This window comes from Solea senegalensis, linkage group LG20, assembly GCF_019176455.1.
Source record: "Solea senegalensis isolate Sse05_10M linkage group LG20, IFAPA_SoseM_1, whole genome shotgun sequence".
Lineage (NCBI taxonomy): Eukaryota > Metazoa > Chordata > Actinopteri > Pleuronectiformes > Soleidae > Solea > Solea senegalensis.
Genome location: NC_058039.1, coordinates 11,781,284 through 11,804,467, shown reverse-complemented (window position 1 = coordinate 11,804,467; position 23,184 = coordinate 11,781,284). Strand labels below are relative to the sequence as shown.

General features: G+C 41.1%; 4 protein-coding genes across 6 annotated transcripts; 3 read left to right on the top strand and 1 right to left on the bottom strand.

The window, feature by feature from the left end:
- The first annotated feature begins 306 nt into the window (after nucleotides 1–306).
- Nucleotides 307–3,108, top strand: LOC122786874 (glutathione S-transferase A-like). Its single transcript, XM_044053388.1, has 6 exons — nucleotides 307–560; nucleotides 667–732; nucleotides 850–955; nucleotides 1,573–1,691; nucleotides 2,423–2,508; nucleotides 2,871–3,108. Exons 1-6 carry the CDS (start codon nucleotides 393–395, stop codon nucleotides 2,998–3,000), a joined length of 675 nt encoding a protein of 224 aa, XP_043909323.1. The 5' UTR covers nucleotides 307–392; the 3' UTR covers nucleotides 3,001–3,108.
- Nucleotides 3,109–4,686: 1,578 nt separating this feature from the next.
- Nucleotides 4,687–8,616, top strand: LOC122786934 (coagulation factor XI-like). Its single transcript, XM_044053476.1, has 10 exons — nucleotides 4,687–4,793; nucleotides 6,364–6,455; nucleotides 6,623–6,779; nucleotides 6,846–6,955; nucleotides 7,054–7,216; nucleotides 7,433–7,551; nucleotides 7,684–7,816; nucleotides 7,899–8,005; nucleotides 8,123–8,282; nucleotides 8,418–8,616. The coding sequence occupies exons 1-10, from the start codon at nucleotides 4,702–4,704 to the stop codon at nucleotides 8,503–8,505; spliced, it is 1,221 nt and encodes a 406-aa protein (XP_043909411.1). The 5' UTR covers nucleotides 4,687–4,701; the 3' UTR covers nucleotides 8,506–8,616.
- A 1,640-nt stretch (nucleotides 8,617–10,256) lies between these two features.
- LOC122786935 (plasma kallikrein-like) lies at nucleotides 10,257–14,650 on the top strand. Of its 3 annotated transcripts, XM_044053479.1 has the most exons (11): nucleotides 10,257–10,335; nucleotides 10,623–10,779; nucleotides 10,846–10,955; nucleotides 11,054–11,216; nucleotides 11,433–11,551; nucleotides 11,684–11,816; nucleotides 11,899–12,005; nucleotides 12,123–12,282; nucleotides 12,418–12,522; nucleotides 13,521–13,550; nucleotides 14,243–14,650. In XM_044053479.1, the coding sequence occupies exons 1-9, from the start codon at nucleotides 10,275–10,277 to the stop codon at nucleotides 12,503–12,505; spliced, it is 1,098 nt and encodes a 365-aa protein (XP_043909414.1). In that variant the 5' UTR covers nucleotides 10,257–10,274; the 3' UTR covers nucleotides 12,506–12,522; nucleotides 13,521–13,550; nucleotides 14,243–14,650. The 3 variants fall into 3 exon arrangements, with proteins under 3 accessions (XP_043909414.1, XP_043909415.1, XP_043909412.1); XM_044053480.1 differs by lacking the exon at nucleotides 13,521–13,550; XM_044053477.1 differs by lacking the exons at nucleotides 13,521–13,550; nucleotides 14,243–14,650 and having other exon boundaries at nucleotides 12,418–12,616.
- A 4,146-nt stretch (nucleotides 14,651–18,796) lies between these two features.
- Nucleotides 18,797–22,744, bottom strand: heyl (hes related family bHLH transcription factor with YRPW motif like). Its single transcript, XM_044052097.1, has 5 exons — nucleotides 22,173–22,744; nucleotides 20,460–20,526; nucleotides 20,297–20,380; nucleotides 20,093–20,174; nucleotides 18,797–19,911 (listed from the first exon to the last, which is right to left on the bottom strand). The coding sequence occupies exons 1-5, from the start codon at nucleotides 22,250–22,252 to the stop codon at nucleotides 19,229–19,231; spliced, it is 996 nt and encodes a 331-aa protein (XP_043908032.1). The 5' UTR covers nucleotides 22,253–22,744; the 3' UTR covers nucleotides 18,797–19,228.
- Nucleotides 22,745–23,184: the final 440 nt, after the last annotated feature.

Here is a 23,184-nt window from a genome sequence, read left to right as displayed (position 1 = left end):
CGTTCGCTTTTGCTAAAGCCTGTTGATACAAGCACCGCGAGGCAAACTGTACTTTTTGAAAGAGTGTATAAAAGCAGCCATGTGATTTGGAGACGGTTGCAAATAAAACATAAACACATTAAAAGGTGTTTTTGTATGACATTAGCATACTCTGCCCTGATTTAATTCACGGAGGCAGTTGTAGAGGAAGGGTTATTACTTGTGACTTGCACATCTTCGATGACCAGGCAAAAAAAAGGGGGTTGGAACTTAATTCCGCCAACCCAGGAAGGAGTGGAAGTTGTTATAAAAGCAGGGATTTGTCACACATTAACTTCACTCCTCACCTCCACCTGCCTTCCACACTTCCAGCTTCTGACTCTCAGGTGCAACAGCTTCTCTCTGAAAACACCATGGCCAAGGAAATGACTCTGCTGTGGGGCTCCGGCTCTCCTCCCTGTTGGAGGGTGATGATCGCCCTCGAGGAGAAGAACTTACAGGGCTACAAGCAGAAAATGTTATCCTTTGAGAAAATGGAGCACAAGTCTGAGGAGGTCATGAAAATGAACCCCAGGGGTCAGGTATGTTGTACAAATCCTCATGCATGTCATTCTTTTTTCTTTGTTAAGATTAATAAGAATACTTGGAAAAGCAAACGAAGCTTCAGCTGCATTCCATCTTTCACAGCTTCCTGCTTTCAAACATGGGGAGCATGTGTTGAATGAATCCTATGCTGCCTGCCTTTACCTGGAGGTAAGTCTTCACCAGTGTTTCAAAGTTAATTTGTCATGAAACTGTAAGCAACAAGCTTACGAGACTGAGCGTAGCAAGCACCTACATGTTCATATGTCGTCATGTCTCCAACAATAGAACCAGTTCAAGTCCCAGGGGAGCAAGCTGATTCCTGAATGTCCTGCAGAACTGGCCATGATGTACCAACGCGCATTCGAGGGGCAAACACTTGCTCAGAAAATGGGTTTGTACTTCACAGTAATGCATCAGACAATATTTCTTCCTGCAAAGTATTTTATTTTTGCTGTAACCAGGCTGTTGTTGCCAGTCATAATGCCGCCCGTTGGGACTCATCCACCAATCTGCCACCTTTAAACCTCCTCTAGAGGCTTCACATCTTCAGAAGCTCCAACATCAACAGCTTCTCTCTCCCCCCTCCCCTCCCTCCAATGAGACCTGTGTTGTTCAAAACACATGCAGTGCACTAATGAGTAGCACGTCCACATCATTAAGCGGCGGCACAAGGCGTTACATCTGTGTGTTGCACACAGCCAGTGATTGCTGAGAGGTCAGATGTTAATCCCACATAGAGTCATATGCTCAGATTGGCTTGCAGCTGTAGTCATGGGACGCAATATCACAAAAAGAGGGGGGAAAAAAGGCTGAATGACATCAAACTGAGCAACTGTATGTTGCATAACGCTGTTGTGCTTGACCACACCCTCTTCTCTTGGAGGGGAAATGATAAAAGAAATAGTTTCAACCCACTGGAATGCATGTTGTATGTTTTGGATAGATTTTTACTGATACACCTCAGAGCTCGTCACTGGTTGTAAGTGACTATTTTCTTTTCTTCTACAGCGGATGTCATCTACTACAACTGGAAGGTTCCAGAGGGAGAGAGACACGACTCTGCTGTGAAGAGAAACAGAGAGGCTCTGAGTGCTGAGCTGAAGCTGTGGGAGGGTTACCTGCAGAAGGTAAGCACGGCGTAAGCAATTACATTGCAAAAAAATGCCTCTAAAAAAACAAAAACAAATCACTATTAGGGGAAAATTATTTCTTTCAAGCAAAATTATTTGCCAGTGCAGCAAGAAAATGGCAGTTTTCTTGAAACCAGAAAAAAAAAAACTTTTTAAAACAAGCCTTTTAACTTAAGTATCTTCAGCCTCAATAAGTAATTAAGTCCAAAAAAAAAAAAATCAGGACCGAATTCAAGTCAATTACTCAAGTACAGATTTTCATTTTTTGCATTGAGCTTGTTAATTTAGCCACTTTAAGACAGACTGATTTTAAGAAAGATTCACTTAAAATGAGTTAACTTTACTTGATTAAGCTAAATCTAAGAATATTTGGTTTACTTCTACAGGATTGTTTTTGCAGAGTACGAGAGTGAGCGTCCATCTGTGGTAGACTATTAACAGTGTGATAAACTGTCTATCACTCAAAAAAAAAAACAGCCTTACTCGATTACACATTCAACCTGAACCTGAGATGAACCTGAAACACTTTTTTGCACATGTTTTTGTCTTTTACTGTATTCTCTTGAAGTAGGTAGGGCTAGACTTTGATTAAGCTTCATAAAGATATACATTTATGTTTTTTTTTAGTTTTGACAAAAGGAGCAATTTCCACCTGTTTCCAGTCTTATAACTTATAAGACTGTGTTATAAGCACACAATAATTGCTCTTCTGACGTTCAATTCTTCAGGGTTCAGGCTGTTTCCTGGCAGGAAAGTGCTTTACCATGGCTGATGTGATAGTTTTTCCAACCATCGCTTATGTCTTCCGTTTTGGGTAAGTGGAATAAATCAGGGTTTGTTTGTTGTTGGTTTTTTTTTTACACAAAAACCTGAAAGTCCAGCAGCAGCAAAGGGAGCTGAGCTGATGACATTTTACTTGTAATATAGAATGGATTGTCAAAGTATAATTCAGCCTCTGTACAAAATACACATACTTCAATACTTAAATTGGTGTCAATGCAAGACCAGTGTTCAGTGCAGACGGAGATTCTTTAGTCTGCTGTGGGAAACAAAAAAGCTTCTTCTCACGGCACATTTTGGCGCAGTAACATTGCTCAGCGGGGTTTGTGAACCCCTGGATTAAAAGTACAGTAAAATGTAAATCAGCATGGACACAAACTGTTCTTCTTTCTACAGGTTATCTGAGGAACGTTACCCCAAACTGGCAGCTTACTACAACTGTCTGAAGGACCGGCCCAGTATCAAAAAAAGCTGGCCACCCACCTGGCAGGAGAGCCAGGGACAGGAAACTCTGAAAGACCTCTGAGATACCAATGCACCCTCCTTCATTTTGTAATAAGCATTTTCCTGTCACATTGCACTAATTTAGCTGACTGCATTTGCAAAGAAATAAAATAAAAGCACTTGCTCTTAATGCACTTTTGTTTCCAAAACCGCGTTTTTTTTCTCTTCTTAAAAACTTTTCGTGTTGTCCTGTAAACAAAAAGCCAATTTGACTTTCAATTTTGCCTAGTATTTTCTGAACATCACTTTTTCACTCCGCCTCACCAAGTTTAAAACCTTATTTCGAGAACACTCTGTGAAAACGTTATTAAAAACCAAACTCTTATCGGATGAATATTTATGCAGTCTTGTATAAAGTAGGGATACTTGTATCTTACCAGAAAATGACTTTGGTAGTTGTTGACGTCACTTTACTGTACTTTTGATCTAAAGTAATTTTCTGTTATAAAATCTACTTAAGTTTTAGAAGTATTACAAGTGAGCCGTGGTAGGGCAAGTAATCTTTCAACTGGAAGGTTGTGGGTTCAATTCCTGGCTCTGCTAATCTACATGTGTCCTTGAGCAAGACACTTAACCCCATGTTGAATCGTATGAATGGCAAAACTGTAGTGTAAAGACTAGAAAAGCTCCATATAAATGTAGACCATAATACCTACTCTTCTGATTTTATTTGGTAGTAACCAGTAACAAAGGTAGTTAGAGGAAATGTAGTGAAATGTGAGTAAAAGTTGCTAGAAAAATAAAGTATTGATATGTGAGTTTTGTACACTTTTGAAACTGCAACGCAGTCGCAGGGGGACGAGACCTCATTTCCCAATGTAAACAGTGTCCGCCATCTTGGCTAACAGTTACGCTAACAAGACCAAGTTTCACTGGTGAGCACGTAACAAACAAAAGAATGATGATATTTCTCAACTCAGGGGAAACTGAGGTTGGGAAGCACAATTTTTCAAAAATAGTATTCTGACATCCCCAAACTCTGCAATGACAAGCTCTATGTGAATTATCTTGGTCTCAAAATAAAGATAACACTTGTGAGATTCCACCAGAAGTGAGTAAATAGTAAGTTTCACTGTAGATACCACTGTGCCAGAGTAAATGTCGATGGGACCCACCATAAATGAAGGATTTTTTCCCTTGCCCCAAAGAAATATTGCATTTTAAAATAAATATCACCTTTAAAATGTGCATTAGGAGCTTAAAAACTTATGGAAGTCATGTAACAACATGTGGACATTAGCTCTGCAAAGTCTGATGCCGCTGAAGTGAAGCGGAGTAAAATTACAGAGGTTTTAGTAAAGAGATGCCTAGGCGACTCAAGTTTGGCACTATCTGTGTCATTTTAGATTACTATGGGTACCACATTATTAAACCCATTTAATTTTATTTACATGTCACTATTGGTCTAATAAAAACTTGTTTAGAATTTCAAAAAATAAAGAAAAAATACTCAAAAATCTATGTATTTGTGGCTCTTTTCTCTGTAGAGTCAGAGACAACTCTGAGCCTCAGCATGTTCAGGGCCATAGCTCGCTCTGGCTACCATTGGCCAATCTGGGTGATTGACAGCTCGTTTTAATCCTCTAAACCAATAGAATCAGGCTCCGGTCTCCGAATACACGTAACTCCCTCCTTTTGCGTGATAAAAGGACACAAATGCGTCTGACGCAATTTGACGGACATTCGCCCTTCTCCAATCAGAAGGAGCTAATGTCGCTCTGGAATGACCAATCAGAGCAGGAACAGTCCCCAAAGCATGCTGGGAAGTGTAGGTTTTGTTCCGGTGAAAATAGCTTGTTTTGATAAACAGCAAAGGTAAGACAACAATTCTGGTTGTATTTCTTGAAAGTGATTTGTTCATTTGCTCTTATTTTGCGACTGGATCCGATTGAGTTGAATTTCTGAATTCTGGTTATAATGTGTATATAAGTGATATAAATGGTACCGTTGGAATTTGTGGAGTATTTGGTGTCGAGCACACTTTTTGGTTTGTTTGTTTGTTTTTTTCCCAGAATTACGCTGATTCTCCGGTGCCGTTTGTCAGTGTTTACACTGTTACGGTGCTTACGGCTCGTGCTGCTTTGACCACTTGGTGTTTAATCTGTGTTTGGTGAACATAAGAATGTTTTTCATGAGCGTTTAGGCGAGTTTCTGACCTTTCTGTGGGTATGCAACATGTCAATAATGCTCAAAGGTAGACATGCCTTTGATACTGTGTGTCACAGTGAGTGAGCTCAAAAGTTGGGAGAGTTTGAAAAGGTTATTCGAAGGTTACACAATTAGCACTTATGCAGATTAGGTATAAATTCCAATAGAAAATTGGAATTCATCACAGGTGGTAGAGAAACTGTGTTTCACAGAGCCAGATTGCAAAGAATGTAGGGCACAATTTAAGATTCAAAAGGGGCCAACAACAACAGAGCCTGCTGCTGAATATTGAGCCCTCGGACAGTACAATATCAGTATGTATTTTAGATACTTACATACAGTAAAAAAATTCTGCCTGAAGAAGAAGACAACTCTGGATTCTCCTCTGGGCCTAAACTCATCTGAGATCCAGTGGAAACGTCTGTGATCTGTGGTTTCAGCTTGTTTTTTCCCCCCAGAAAAATAGAATGTTGGATCGATGATCAGTGAAAGGCGCAAAAACCAGCACATGAGTCATCTGCTTATGTAAATGCATAATTAGTACAAAGGTTTATTTCAGCAGGTCAATGGCAGGCCTCAGTCTGCAAGAGTTCCAACAGTGTGACTCGTCCACATCCGTCTCCTGTTGATAATGTACAGTATACCGATCATGAAGACAAGAACCATAACAGCGACCACGCACTGTTCCACTCTGCTCAAGTCTCATCAACAGCAAGAATGAGAATATTGCACTCGCAAACCCGCAGCAATTAGTACCTTTGATTTCCAAACAATTAAAGAACACTTAAAGGAAACTGTAAAGTCTCCTCTGTCCAACATTTTCCTTTCGTGGCAGGCATCAACTGGTAAACATGTTCCTATGACATAAAGCCGTGTTCTCTGTACTGCTGTATGTTAGAGGGGATCAGTCTCAATCTTTAATTGCTGTACTTTTTGACAGCAGAGGTCAGCAAAGTGCAGCTCACTATGATCTGATCTTAGCAAACGATGTCTCACATTATTTATATTTTTTTTGAAATATTACTATTGTAAATCTTCATTGATCTTGTTTATATAAAAACATTAATAAACAAGCTGCCCGCTCCCCTTTTCTACTTGCTGTCAGGTTACTGATTGGTTGGGCCTTAAAGGTCAGTGACTCTGTGGACCTTGACAGTGGGACGGGTCTAATATGCCTTAGGACAACATTGAAGCAGGTTTATATCTGTGTATATATATATGTATGTGTGTATACAAGCCCTCTGCAGAGTGTCAGGACAACCACAAAGATGGAAGCCCTTCAGCTTTTCATGGTACTGCTCTCCGTGTGGAGCCTCTCCTATAGCCAAGGTAATTGATTCATACTTGAAACATGTTGAAAATTACAAGTACATTTCTTTAATTGTTTGGGTTTACACACATTGGCGCATTGTTGACTCACAGCTGGGACTGGATGAGGTGGACAAAGCGGTGGACATGCGCCTGTTTGTTCACATAAATGTGTCTTGTTTCCACAGAATGCCAACCATATCTCATGGAGAACATAGATTTCCCAGGAACAGACATAACATTCCTCTACTCTCCCGATGTCAAACACTGTCAGTATCTGTGCACCCAGCACCCCTCCTGCCTCTTCTTTACCTTCATTCGACAAGACTGGACAACAGATAACAGGTAAAATCACTCTCTTAAGTTTTCCTTCATAAAACAAACAATGCATTAATTTATTCTCCTTTGTAGGAACTTTTACTGCTACCTTAAATCCACTCCCACTGGACAGCCTAATGTCCAGACTCCACTACTTGGTGTCACCTCTGGCTTTTCTCTCAAAACCTGCAACTTAAACTCAAGTAATCTTACAGTCTTTCAAATGATCACGAAAATAAAAGAAAAAGATGTCATTTGTCATATTTTTTTTTAACTTCCTCTGATTCTGACTGTCTGTCAGAACCATGTCTGTCTCAGGTTTACCAGAACATCGACTTCTACGGATCAGATTACAGATTCCTGTTCACGTCCAGCTCTGATGAGTGTCAGACATTTTGCTCCAAAGACCCGAACTGTCACTTCTTCACTTTTATAAACGATGCCTACACACCAGAGAAATACAGGTACATAACGGGTGACAATGTATCCATTTAGTGCAGTTTGACTTTCATTGACCTGTACCTGTAACTCAACAGTATCTTTGGCGGCATATTTCCAAGTCGATTCATCTTTCCTCTGAGCTGAGGCTGAAATCAGTTTGTCAGACTGTGCTCTGGCAAGTGAAAAGATGACGGAAGCTCCATCATTAAACACTGACATTGCTTCTTCTTCTGTTTCAGGTATAAATGTCACCTTAAATACAGCTGGTCGATACCACGGACTCTTATTGTAAAGAAAGAGGTTGGCATAGTATCTGGATTCTCTGAACAGCTACAAATGAGTCCATATTTGGAGCCAGGTATGCAATTTTCTCCGTCTGTCGCTTCCACATGCCTAAAGCTGAAGCCAGAGATGCTGCTATACTGCACGAGTATATGAAACAGGTAGTTGTGTATTCTCGCTCACACTTTTTACTTGTGGTTTTCCACAGCGTGCCAGAGGAAGCTTTTTGCAAACACTAATATCCCAGGAAACAACCTGGAGACCCTGCCTGCTGCCGGTGCTGAGCACTGTCACGCCCTGTGCTCTGCTCATCCAACTTGCACCTACTTCACTTATAACAAGTATGCTGTGGCTAAATCTTTTTGTTGACTGTGCTAAAGTGGTCAGACAAATTCCTATTTTCATTTGTCATTATTTTTGTAGCAATGACTTCAACTGCTACTTGAAGAAGAATCCAAATGAAATGGTGAAGGAGGCCAAAGTGGGCGTCACGTCTGGGATCCCATCGCGTTTCTGTCAGCTGGATAATGGTATGGATCTGTGACACGATAGAAACACCATTCACAAACTACAATAACTTCAGTTTGGTGAGTTTGGTTGGAAACGACCAAGGACAGCAGACTAACCTTGTCCCTCTTTGCTGACAGACTGGCTGAAGGTGGATTATGACGGAGTGCATTTCCAAGGCTCTGACATTCGCAACGTGACGATGGAGAATGCAGACAAATGTCGGAAGGCATGCACTGCAGATCGTCAATGCCAGTTCTTCACCTACTTTAAAGATTCTCATTCCAACAGCGATTACAGGTACAGTTTTACCTATTTATAACATATACGTATATATATACATATATGATTGCATGCATAATTGAAAAAACTATGAAATAGTGCCAAGATTTGTTGAGTTAAAGTTGTTATTGCTGTTGTCATTTATTTTCCCAGGGGACTCTGCTTTATGAAGAGTGTCATCACCATTTCAGCTCCTCCTAAAGTGTCCAAACTCAACAATGTTGTGTCTGGATTCCCCTGAAGAGCAAATGCTAACATGTGTGTAATACATGTGCACAGAGCAAGAGTGACAACCCTCATGCTCCCAGCATTAATTCCTTTCCTAAAAAAAATAAATATCATAAATCATTAATTGCTCTCTGGTCCATTTTTCTGCACTCGTACATCGCATGTTTTCTTTCTTTCTTTTCTTTTTTTTTTTAAAATGGGAGTAGCGATAATTTTGCAGAAGTCACACAAGTGACGATTTTTATTCAATTTTTGTTCCCAAAAACGAGTCAAACAAACTTTGAACTGTGGCGTAATTCCATAATTTCACACAAATTCAATCCGACCTTTTGCTCAGGTGTGTTTATATAGTTGGTGGAAATGAAAAATAATAATAATTATACATTTATCCTAGGTTGTGCTGAAAAGGATATAAGACACTGCTTATTGCACATTTTGATCGCCTCTGTATATACGTTTTAACATAATGAAAAAAAATACATAAATGTAAAAAAAAAAAGCAGCCTAAATGCTCTTTGCCCTATGGGTTAACTGTGAACACCAGTGGAGAAAAGCAAATTCCACTTGGAACGTGAACTGTACATAAAACCACCATATGTTTTTCTTTCGGCTTTTCAATTTAGGTTCAACACTGCAGGTCACCTGCCTCCATCTTTTTAATTTTCACCAACTATATAAACACACCTGAGCAAAAAGCAGTCAAAATGTTTCAAATCAGTTTTACTTGAAGTGTGAACTTTGGAAATACGTCGCAGTTTGAAGTTCACCTTGGCTCGTTTTTATGAACAAAAATAAAGGAAGAACAGTGTAATTTTGTATATTCTGCACAATTATTGCTACTCTATATCACTATTAAAAATGCAATATAAAATACATCATCACTTTGACTCAACAACACATATCATAACACACATATTTATGAGAATTTTCATTTTGTGTCCTCTATACTACATTCAGCATTATTTTACACGTTTCTGCTTCAGGTAACACTTAAACAGAAGTGTTTTGGCTTCTCTCTCTCTTTACAGGTCACCACACTGGATCACCTGCTTTTTTTGGTAATCCATATATTTGATTTGGCATGTCGTAAAGTAGAATGTTCATAGTTCATTTTGTGACTCAGACCCAAAACCAGACTTTACATAATGCCAATGCAGACAAGCTCCGGCTTTGGCAGAGGTGCCATTCACCCTGTTATGAGTTCATGTACCATCAAAATAATGTTGGAGAGTTTTTGAAGGTTGAAATCCTTCATTGTGGAACCTCAAGGTGCAACCGTTTGGCTGGAACAGCAGTTCCTAGTTCAAATTCTGGTTCAGTCAGGTGGAAATTGAATGTTCTCTCTGCCTCAGTCTCAATGGTTTTTCACCAGTAAATCTGGCTTTCCACCAACAGGGGTAAGACTCTAAACTGACTGTATGAATGTGTGGGTGAATGGTAATACTGACATATCTGCATGTACTTGCATCCACCTTGGCGCTCTCACCCTCCATCAGTTCGCTGTTCCTATTGAGAGGAGTTCTTTCCAAGACTTCTTCTATGTACAGTATCTTATTCCTCTATTGTAAGTCGCTTTGCATAAAAGCCTCTGCTAAATGCAAATGTATATGTTCACAGTCAAAATGTCATTCTAATTCAAAGTAGTTCTGTCAACAAGCTGCTCAGCCCCTTTTCTACTTGCTGTCTGGTGACTGATTGATCGTACGCCTCAGGACAACACTGAAGCCGTTCTACATCTGTATAAATATAAGCCCTCTGCAGAGTGTCAGCACAACCAAGAAGATGGAAACCCTTCAGCTTTTCGTGGTTCTGCTCTCCGTGTGCAGCCTGTCCTATAGCAAAGGTAATTGATTCATACTTGACATGTTGAAAATGACATTTCTTAACTGTTTGGGCCTACATGGTGGTGCATTGGCTGGCGGCATTGCTGACTCACAACAAGCAGGTCACCGGTTTGGATCCAGGTGTGACCTCGGGCCTGTCTGTGTGGAATTTGCATGTTCTCCCTGTGTGCATGTGATTCGGGCTCTGTAAGCCGGCAGCCTGTCTGTCCAGCGTGTAACCCGATGAGGTGGACAAAGCGGTGGACATGCGCCTGTTTGTTCACATAAATGTGTCTTGTTTCCACAGAATGCCAACCATATCTCATGGAGAACATAGATTTCCCAGGAACAGACATAACATTCCTCTACTCTCCCGATGTCAAACACTGTCAGTATCTGTGCACCCAGCACCCCTCCTGCCTCTTCTTTACCTTCATTCGACAAGACTGGACAACAGATAACAGGTAAAATCACTCTCTTAAGTTTTCCTTCATAAAACAAACAATGCATTAATTTATTCTCCTTTGTAGGAACTTTTACTGCTACCTTAAATCCACTCCCACTGGACAGCCTAATGTCCAGACTCCACTACTTGGTGTCACCTCTGGCTTTTCTCTCAAAACCTGCAACTTAAACTCAAGTAATCTTACAGTCTTTCAAATGATCACGAAAATAAAAGAAAAAGATGTCATTTGTCATATTTTTTTTTAACTTCCTCTGATTCTGACTGTCTGTCAGAACCATGTCTGTCTCAGGTTTACCAGAACATCGACTTCTACGGATCAGATTACAGATTCCTGTTCACGTCCAGCTCTGATGAGTGTCAGACATTTTGCTCCAAAGACCCGAACTGTCACTTCTTCACTTTTATAAACGATGCCTACACACCAGAGAAATACAGGTACATAACGGGTGACAATGTATCCATTTAGTGCAGTTTGACTTTCATTGACCTGTACTTGTAACTCAACAGTATCTTTGGCGGCATATTTCCAAGTCGATTCATCTTTCCTCTGAGCTGAGGCTGAAATCAGTTTGTCAGACTGTGCTCTGGCAAGTGAAAAGATGACGGAAGCTCCATCATTAAACACTGACATTGCTTCTTCTTCTGTTTCAGGTATAAATGTCACCTTAAATACAGCTGGTCGATACCACGGACTCTTATAGTAAAGAAAGAGGTTGGCATAGTATCTGGATTCTCTGAACAGCTACAAATGAGTCCATATTTGGAGCCAGGTATGCAATTTTCTCCGTCTGTCGCTTCCACATGCCTAAAGCTGAAGCCAGAGATGCTGCTATACTGCACGAGTATATGAAACAGGTAGTTGTGTATTCTCGCTCACACTTTTTACTTGTGGTTTTCCACAGCGTGCCAGAGGAAGCTTTTTGCAAACACTAATATCCCAGGAAACAACCTGGAGACCCTGCCTGCTGCCGGTGCTGAGCACTGTCACGCCCTGTGCTCTGCTCATCCAACTTGCACCTACTTCACTTATAACAAGTATGCTGTGGCTAAATCTTTTTGTTGACTGTGCTAAAGTGGTCAGACAAATTCCTATTTTCATTTGTCATTATTTTTGTAGCAATGACTTCAACTGCTACTTGAAGAAGAATCCAAATGAAATGGTGAAGGAGGCCAAAGTGGGCGTCACGTCTGGGATCCCATCGCGTTTCTGTCAGCTGGATAATGGTATGGATCTGTGACACGATAGAAACACCATTCACAAACTACAATAACTTCAGTTTGGTGAGTTTGGTTGGAAACGACCACGGACAGCAGACTAACCTTGTCCCTCTTTGCTGACAGACTGGCTGAAGGTGGATTATGACGGAGTGCATTTCCAAGGCTCTGACATTCGCAACGTGACGATGGAGAATGCAGACAAATGTCGGAAGGCATGCACTGCAGATCGTCAATGCCAGTTCTACACCTACTTTAAAGATTCACATTCCAACAGCGATTACAGGTACAGTTTTACCTATTTATAACATATACGTATATATATACATATATGATTGCATGCATAATTGAAAAAACTATGAAATAGTGCCAAGATTTGTTGAGTTAAAGTTGTTATTGCTGTTGTCATTTATTTTCCCAGGGGACTCTGCTTTATGAAGAGTGTCATCACCATTTCAGCTCCTCCTAAAGTGTCCAAACTCAACAATGTTGTGTCTGGATTCCCCTGAAGAGCAAATGCTAACATGTGTGTAATACATGTGCACAGAGCAAGAGTGACAACCCTCATGCTCCCAGCATTAATTCCTTTCCTAAAAAAAATAAATATCATAAATCATTAATTGCTCTCTGGTCCATTTTTCTGCACTCGTACATCGCATGTTTTCTTTCTTTCTTTTCTTTTTTTTTTTTAAAATGGGAGTAGCGATAATTTTGCAGAAGTCACACAAGTGACGATTTTTATTCAATTTTTGTTCCCAAAAACGAGTCAAACAAACTTTGAACTGTGGCGTAATTCCATAATTTCACACAAATTCAATCCGACCTTTTGCTCAGGTGTGTTTATATAGTTGGTGGAAATGAAAAATAATAATAATTATACATTTATCCTAGGTTGTGCTGAAAAGGATATAAGACACTGCTTATTGCACATTTTGATCGCCTCTGTATACGTTTTAACATAATGAAAAAAAATACATAAATGTAAAAAAAAAAAAGCAGCCTAAATGCTCTGTGCCCTATGGGTTAACTGTGAACACCAGTGGAGAAAAGCAAATTCCACTTGGAACGTGACCTGTACATAAAACCACCATATGTTTTTCTTTCGGCTTTTCAATTTAGGTTCAACACTGCAGGTCACCTGCCTCCATCTTTTTAATTTTCACCAACTATATAAACACACCTGAGCAAAAAGCAGTCAAAATGTTTCAAATCAGTTTTACTTGAAGTGTGAACTTTGGAAATACGTCGCAGTTTGAAGTTCACCTTGGCTCGTTTTTATGAACAAAAATAAAGGAAGAACAGTGTAATTTTGTATATTCTGCACAATTATTGCTACTCTATATCACTATTAAAAATGCAATATAAAATACATCATCACTTTGACTCAACAACACATATCATAACACACATATTTATGAGAATTTTCATTTTGTGTCCTCTATACTACATTCAGCATTATTTTACACGTTTCTGCTTCAGGTAACACTTAAACAGAAGTGTTTTGGCTTCTCTCTCTCTTTACAGGTCACCACACTGGATCACCTGCTTTTTTTGGTAATCCATATATTTGATTTGGCATGTCGTAAAGTAGAATGTTCATAGTTCATTTTGTGACTCAGACCCAAAACCAGACTTTACATAATGCCAATGCAGACAAGCTCCGGCTTTGGCAGAGGTGCTATTCACCCTGTTATGAGTTCATGTACCATCAAAATAATGTTGGAGAGTTTTTGAAGGTTGAAATCCTTCATTGTGGAACCTCAAGGTGCAACCGTTTGGCTGGAACAGCAGTTCCTAGTTCAAATTCTGGTTCAGTCAGGTGGAAATTGAATGTTCTCTCTGCCTCAGTCTCAGTGGTTTTTCACCAGTAAATCTGGCTTTCCACCAACAGGGGTAAGACTCTAAACTGACTGTATGAATGTGTGGGTGAATGGTAATACTGACATATCTGCATGTACTTGCATCCACCTTGGCGCTCTCACCCTCCATCAGTTCGCTGTTCCTATTGAGAGGAGTTCTTTGTACAGTAGCTTATTCCTCTATTGTAAGTCGCTTTGCATAAAAGCCTCTGCTAAATGCAAATGTATATGTTCCTATTCTCATTCCAACAGCAATTACAGGTACAGTTTTACCTATATATAACATATACATATATATATATATATATGAATGCATGCATAATTGAAAAAACATAAATATTGTCAAGATTTTAAAGTTGTTATTTTTGTTGTCATTTATTTTCCCAGGGGACTCTGCTTTATGAAGAGTGTCATCACCATGTGGGCTCCTCCTATAGTGTCCAAACTCAACAATGTTGTGTCTGGATTCCCCCTGAAGAGCAAATGCTAACATGTGTGTAATACATGTGTACAGAGCAAGAGTGACAACCCTCATGCTCCCAGCATTATACTTCTCCTAAAATAAATACATTTCACCAATGCATAATGTCTCTGGGTTTACTTCACTGTATTGAACTCAAGCAGAACTGTTACAGTCTGCAGGAAAACATTGTAAGCAGCAATAGAAATAGTGCTTTAATTCAAAGGAAAAAAAAACATATATGCAAAAGAAAATATAACATTTCTTTATCTTTTGGTCCCCTTTTCTTACATGTGAGCTGCCAAACATACAACATGACAGAATTTACAGTGGGGAACTCAATCAATATGAAATCAGGTGTTAAACAAAGTGGATTTGCAGCAAAAACCTCATTAACAAATCTATAAATGTAGTTTAACCCTCAGGTAAATTGGTAAATTGCCATGGTAATAATACACAACTTCTTATATGGACGTCTTTAGTTTATTCTCATGATTACTTCACCATTTAAAATGAGTTAACATGAACAAAATAGTTGTGATCCTTTGATGATTAACTCATCATTAAACAAACTGTGGAACAGTCCGTTTATTCAGAGGACCTATTATTTTTGCTTTGGCTTTTACTACCAGTTGAGCTTGTATCTTTCTTTTTTCTTATTTATTATTATTTGTATTATTGCTATTCTTATTTTACAGGAATCTTATTGTTTCCCCTCTATTTTCCATTGCTGATTTATTACTCATTTCATTTGGCGACATTACTTATTGTGTTTTATTGTTCCTTTCACTTCTTTTTTAAGCATGTAAGGCACTTTGGCGCAACATGGGGTAGTTTTTAAATGTGCTATATAAATAAATTTGTCCTTGACCTTTGACCTTGGACTTTTAGACCTGTTTGGCTGTTTTTTTTTTAATTTGTCTGTGCATGTTAGCCAGGTAACAGACTGGCAATCCGTCTCGGTTCAGCTGGAATTCACTTCAATGAAGTCAGCTCTTTCTGCCCTCTCGCTTCATCGCGGCTCCTAACAATCTAACGTGGAAAAACACCGCTCAGCGTCGACAGAAAGCCACAAGACAGATCTGTGGTCCAAGTTATCTGTTGTAGTGTGCAGTGTGTGATCATGTTTAAACTAAAAGAGGAGTTATGTCTGAGATACTGCCTCAGACGTATATAGACCTAACACTTATCAAATCTAAAAAAAAAAACCACGTCATATACAGGAAAAACAAATCTGACGCTGGAACATTTCTTTCTGCAAAGACCCTAAATATCCTGGTTGCTTGGGCTTGAAGGCAAGTCCCTCTATTTTGACGGTGCAAACAGGATTACAGCACACACACGCACACACAGAGAAACATACAGTACATGGAAACTAAAACAATATATTCAAAATAGTAGACAGTGTGGTGGAGAGTTGCTCGGTGCGCGTCATACGTTTCTTTTTTTTTTGTTCTGTTTGTGAAAGCAGAGACACGGACACAGTAGACGGGACACAGAGGATGAATAAAGAAACTCCTATCACTGGTCAATAAAAGTGTTGATAAAAGCGAGAGAAGAGGTTTACTGCAGTGATTAGCTTCCGTACGTCGTTTTTAACTGAAGTTGGATGTCCTTATTTTTTTATTTTTCCTTTTCAATACATCACTTGAAGAGTATAGTGACATTTAAAGGGAAATTGGACTGACACGCCTCTCTGTGACAGAGGGTAACGTTGTCAATCAAACAGAATAAACACATTCATCTGTTTGATGTGTTTGCTCTGCTCTAGTGCTAAGTTAAACATGCTCACATTGTTGTGTTTACTCCCTACTGTAGTAGTAGTAAAATATGAGGATGTTGAACTATAGGTGACGAATAACAGACCTGTGTCTGTACTGTTGTGAAGACAGTGTCATAGGGTTCATTGTGGAAATGCAAACATATTGTTTGCATTTGTGTTGCAAGGACATACTCTTTGTTCTTATAAGGGTTTTATTCCACCACATAAAAATGTGCTGTGCCATGAGCAGGATTTGGACAAGAGGATGACTTTGTCTCTCGAGGCACAGTCATCAAAGTAGGTGGGGCCTTTCTCTGGATGGAAAAAGCTGGTCCCTCCATGTAGGAAAAGGTCCTATATTGTAACTCTATGACAATATTTTAAGGCTATAAATCAAAGTGCAGATCATAAGGGGAGACCATTTTGGCAGCATATTGATGCTTGTCCTGGTGTTGCTATTTAAAGCTAAGGTATGGGGGATAAATGTGTGCCTAAATAGGGAAATATTTGTTAAAATACAATGCAAGCATTAAAGTGTGCACCGAAAGTGAATGATGAGGACAGGTGAACAATGATGAGGACAGGTGAACGATGAGGACAGGTGAACAATGATGAGGACAGGTGAATGATGATGAGGACAGGTGAACAATGATCAGGACAGGTGAACGATGATGAAGACAGGTGAACAATAAGGATGGGTGAACGATGATGAGGACAGGTGAACAATGAGGCCAGGTGAATGATGAGGACAGGTGAACTGGCGTTAATTAAGGTCCCTGAGTGAGTGAGAAAGTTAAAGCATTTGTGACCTTTGACCCATTTTGTACTGACACATTATGTGTTTACATATTTTATTTTGTCAGCACTTTAATTTGTAATTAAAGGTTTGCCTTTAATTAAAAACAACTCCCCTTGTCCTTTTTGCACGACACAAGAAAGAACCCCAACCTTGTTAAAAAAGCAACTAAGTAACTTTTACTCTGAGTACATTTTAAACAAGCTACTTTTTTTTTTACTTTAACATTTTACATTTCAGTACATTTTTAGACCAGTACTTTTACATGTACTTAAGTAAAAGGTTTTTGTTGTTTTTTAAAAAATCGAAATAGTGGTATTTTTACTTGAGTTAGAATATTTCTGTACTCTTTCCTCCTCTGGTCGATATGAACCTTTTTTTTCTCTCACTTCCGGGATTTGGGCAGTTCCTCCTTCCATACTGAAACCCTCCTCTTTTCCTGTGCATGAACCTCAACCGGTGCACCCATGCTTCACATGCACACTCACAAACACGCAGCACTTCCCTCTTTCTTTCTTTCTTTCTTTCTCCCTTGTTCCCTTCCCTCCTTCCTCTCTGCTGCCTCCAGTGTCCCCTCCCCCGTGGGAAACCCAGTGCAGTGTGACTGTGGTTGTCCTTCCTGGAAGCTGTGGTGGTGACTCTGGCTCCTCTACTCAGAGGCTACAATAGTGCCAGCCAGCCTGTGTGTGTCTGTGACAGTGTGTGTGTGTGTGTGTGTGTGTGTGTACGTATGCACTCTCCGCAAACATTCCACCACCATACCGTCTGTCCGACCGCCGGCCGGCCTCGCACGAGAGCCACGCCGCCACCGCGGTTCAGTCCTGACGCCAGCCCTGAAGACTCACATTACACACACACACACACACACACAAGATGTGTGCGTACACAACGCCACATAAACAAAACACTCAGAAAGGCACAGACAAACACACGAAAAGGGGGCAGCGAGCATGTGGGACTGGCGCAGGCACACACACAAGCGCACACTCACTCAAATAAACAATATGCACTTTGCGGAACACACACATTTTTAGACCACAGACCACAGACATTGCATCCTGAAGTAGATCAAAGCGCTCTCCACTCGTAAACACACACACAAGGCTCTTCTCTGCTCTCTCATCCCTGCAGAGCCGTTTTGGTGAGGCGCGGCACAATTTATGGCGATCACCTTGAGAAACGACTCATCGCAACTGTCATTCGTCGCTTTCCGAGGCTTTCTTGAGCACCGCGTACATACACTGGCTCACTCTGGGTGATTCACACCGTTTCTCTGCCTGCCCTTTTAAACCTTCACAGTCCTTCTCATCTGCCCGCATCCCTGTCTCCTGGTTCTGTCTCTCACCCTGTTATTGAACGTCTATGCCGGATCAGTCACCCAAACCACAGGCCTTCAGTCTTTTCCTTTGTTTTCCCCTCTCTCGGTGTCTCTCCATCCCTCCCTCGTGCCCTCTCTTTTACTGTCTGTCCATTGTTGAGGAGACAGAGGCGCAGACAAACAGAGAGAGGAGATATCCGCTGGTGTACCACAAGATTGGAGAGAAAGAATGGCAGAGAGACAGCCGAGGAGAGGAAGATACATAGACTGATATGAGGGTAAAGTTAATTACAGGGGAAAGCCAATTAGAGGGCAAAGTGATGGGCCTGTTTGCCTCGCCGCGGCATCCCAAAAACATCACCAGCTCCCACCATGTTTATCCTCTGCAGCCACAAGACCACAGCTCCCATCAGCCATCACTGGAGACAGCTCAGATACAGCGGGGGTTACAGCTGGGGAACATGCAAGCTGACAGGGGTAAGTGGGTAAACATGCAGTTTACAGACATTCTTTTGCCGTTTGTATCGATGGTCGATTACGTAGCGTCAATTACACGTTGCACTCTGACATGTAAGTCAAAGAAAACATACAGAGGAAACAGGAACAACGGTGAAGGCACTTTGTCTTTATAGAGATTTTTGTCAAACAGTCTTCAGAGTTGGGAAAAGGTTATCAAATGCATAAATGTTTTTTGGGGGGGAAACAAACAAATATCACAGTTAAAAGATCAGTAAAAAACTCAACGTCAAACTGTTGAGCGTTATATATATATATATATGGCTCTGTTGGTATTTGTCAAACAAAGATCATGAATGTGGATTTATTCAAATGCTCCACTCCATCACATTCCACCATTACTCTATAATATGTAATTGTTTGTGTTTATCTGAAACTTCACTCATAGTCTCATATGGCTTTTACAGTCCCTTAAACATCACAGGTCCAGTACTTTTTCTCCCCTCCACATTCATCGCGTGTGCGTCATGGTGCACATGGGAGCTCCATGTCCGCTTGGAAAAGAAAACCAGATTTGAACCTCAGAAAGCTCCAATTTCAGTCCCCCATCCCTGTGTCGCCTTGGCTGATCCGCTCAAGCCCCTGCGCTGGGCTGAGGGAGACCCCAGAGGTGCAAAGGGCCTGAAAGAGACTTGCGGTTGAGCAGAGGATGATGAAGTAGAAGAGGAGGAGGTGGAAGGAGAAGAAGAGGAAGGGGTCGGCAGAGGAAGAGGCGAGGCCCTGGTGGCACAGTGAGGGGAAGGCTGGCTGGGTCTGGAGGGGCCGAGAGCAGGGGACGCTGCCAGAGAGGGCATTCTGTGCACGGTGGCCAGAGCTGTTGGCGTGAGGAGTGTTGGAGCACCCTGCTGGCAGCTACCCAGGGGGCCAAGGCGGAGAGAGGCAGGTGACGGGTAGCTCCCAAGAAGGGCAAGGTCTCTTCGCCCCGTGGAGAAAGGTGGCGAGGAGGAGACTGGCGAGGCGGCTGAGATCTGAGGGAAAGACGCCCACGGCCATGGAGGGAAGGGCAAGGCGGCGGCTGTGGGCGACTGTAAGAGGAGTGGGTCGAGCTCACTTGCACAGTGTGAGAGGTGAGAGACCAGACGGGCTCCTATGGGGTCTGGAGATTCCCCCTCCAGGGAGCTGAGGTATCGCACCACCTCCCCAACACACTCCCTAAAACCAAGGGTCCTGTAGTCCACAGCCAGAGCCCGCGCGTCAAAGTATCCTGGGAGAGAAAAGAGAACTTAGTCATGTGCTGAATAATAGTAAAGGAATGCAGTTAGTCAGGAAAATAACAAATAACTATTCATGCTCTGTGTTTCCCCCCAAACAATATGAATACATTTCTCTAACTTATGATGGATTTTGGATTATTTTAAAAAAGCAGAAAATAAATTTCCCCTCACCTTTTCCTCCCATGGCATGCAACAGTTTGAGATGATCCACCGTCATCTGCAGAATCTCTGCTTTCTCTAGCTTGGATGAACCCTGCAGGGAAAATGAACACAAATGTACTCCGTTGTATCAGATTCTAGTAATCCCTTTTATTACTTCTTTCACAGAATGAGAATAAAGACTTCTGAATAAAGTCTTTATTCGTGAGCCTGTACCTGCTTCTCAAACGCACTGGGGACAAGTCTGCGGAGCTCTGACAGGCTGTGGTTGATGCGATCTCTGCGCCTCTTCTCTATGATCTACAAAAGACGACAAGTGGAGGGACACTGAGATTTGAAGATCTAACAAGATTGAGAGCAAAGGTTATAATCCACTTACCCCTCTCCTTTTCTTCCGTGCCAGAATCTGCGAGGCACTGCCGGGAGACATGGACCCGGTGACTGGGCTGCACCATAGAGATAGAAAGAGAAGAGGCGCTATGGTGAGTTTGATTCTGTTTCATATTGTTATTATTACCCTCCTTAATGTGTCACAGAGGCAGGATGGCACATCAGCTCCCTTAAATCTAATTTGTTTTTTGGGCACAGAAAGGCATAGGAGTGCCCGGGAGAGGAGGGAAGACAAGATTGTTTTTGTTTTAAAGCGTTTTTTGGACATTAGTCTCAGTGAAATGGCATGCTGTTCTTCTTTCCATCTGAGTGAAAGCACTTTTAGGAAGATGATTATATAGCCTCGGGCCGACGCTTTCGCTCGCATGGGGCTCCAACTTGCAGCATGGGATGTGCGCTCCTCCGAGTACAGTCACTCAATATGGATTGTGTTTGTTTGTGAGCTCTCATGTTGCTGGCTCCAAAAGAGCCCTTCAGCTCGGAGTTCCCTTCCCCACCAAAGACTTATTGCATTTCTATTAAATTGTAACGTGAAGGCTGCCAATTCAGCTGTGTGTTTTTGTTTAGCGTTATTTTTTTTTGATGGGGTTGACTTGAAAAGGCTGCATGCGCTGTCTTCTGTTTGCATGTCACATCTGATTTATCCATACCGTCTTTAGCATCTTCAGTGCTTGTGTATTTGTGTACTGAAGAAGCATCCACAACACTGAAGTAAATGTAATGCACTGCAGTTAAGCAGCATGGTTCAAATTATCATTTCTTTTCTTTTTTTTTTTGCTTTCATAAAAAAAACCAAAACATTTTATCTTTGTAATACTGCATGTTCCATATTATGCACTCCATGTTTAACAATATGCATATGAATCGTGGACAAACTATGATGAGATTTATTTATTAATAGATGAGATATGATTTACATTTGTCACAAATTCGTTACATCTCTCAAATTTCTTGTTCTTGATTCTAATCTGTGTGATCCAAACCAATATCGTCTTTGAAAGCATCAGTATTTTTAAGTGAGTTATAAAAGTATAATAAGATCATTTAAAATCACATATTCCCTCACACGAATAGTACAAAGCCCTCAATGTATTTAGGGTGGAAGCTTCAGGCTTCGTTTGACAGTTCTGTAGTTTTCAGTGTTCCTGTTGTGTGAAACACTAAAAACATGACATTATTACATAACAGCAATTTAATTTAAACAGCACATTTTACATCTTTTTTTTTTTAAATTGTATTTTATTTTATCTGATGATATTTGTCACAAAGCTCTTCTTGTGACTTCATCTATTCCTGTTGTAACGCTTGTCATGCGCAGTTAGTGGAAAACCTCTGCATTTACTCGCAAGAACATGTAAAAAATCCACTAATATGATGACGAGAGGGGAAAAGACAATGAATCTACGTTTAAAAATGTGTGACAGAGTGCGTTTTTGTGTAATACCTGAAGTTTAAACGTTAAACATCTCATAGTTTTGAGTTACTTATATGCATTTCAACAATTTTCAATGAGATCTGATACATACACAAGACTCAGAGTCACTCATTTTACATTATGTCTGATTCTGACATACACACTTCTTCCTGCAGCCTCTCTGTACAGTTCCCCCTGTGGCAAAGCTCACATTTCAATGACTGGATAGTATCTAATTTCATTTTAAAAGTGTGTTACAAACTCAAGGTGCGGTTGGCAGATGCTCACCAGAAGCCGTCCTCTTGTCCCACGTCGATAAATTCGTCTGTGTCCGAGTCTGGGGAACTGTAGTCGTGAGGTCTCTTCATAGTCTCTGCTCCTTCCTCACAGGATGGATAGACAGATGGAGGGATGGAGGGATGGAGGATGGACTGAAGGATCCAAGAGTGATTCTGCCGGCTGCCTGGAGGAAACTCTTCCCTTTTGGACCTCCTGTGTCCCTCACTCTCTTTGCGTTTCTCTAACGCTGCGACTTATAAAAGCTTTGTCGTCCTTAGTTACTTCTCGTAACTTGTGATCATTTCTCGTTGTTGTTATTGTTGTTGTTTCTCTTCTTGTGTCTCCTGTCCTCTCGTCTGTGAATCAGTGGTGCCACTTGTTCAACCCCCAAGGGCCCATGACAACTGAGAAAATTCACAAGTGGCTTTAAGTCTTTTCCTCTATCACTGGCAGCGTCTCACACTTTCTCTTGCTCTGTTATTTCTCCCTTGGCTCCTTTTCTCTGTCACATCCACCCAATGACAAAATAGGACTTTGGCAGTTGGGGCAGAGTTGCCAGTTTTGGCTCCCCCCGCCTCCGCTGCCTGTCCCTCCTCCCTCCTCCCTCCCTTTAATCTGCCCTTCCCCGGCTTGTCACCTTCCTTCCCTCCCTTTTTCACCCCCTTGGGTTTCTGGCTTTCCACCCCTTTGCTCAGTCATCCTCAGCCAATTAGCCTCCAATCTCATCATGCTCTCCTTCTTTTTCTCCTCCCAGTTTGTTTCTCCTTCTGCTCCTTTAATTATACTCCTTTACAAGAACAATGTCAGTATAGGTAGGAAGGAAGGACAGATGTGATACATGGGGACTGTATGTGATGCAGTGTGGAAATCACACAGGTGATTGGGGGAATAAAGGAATTTGTTTATGCGTGAGCATCTCACAAATAAAGAGAAAATATTACATCACCGATTAAAAAAAAAGTGTAACCCATGACCTAGAGCAGCTGTCAGTGATCAGGACAGAACCACAGCATGGAGCGAA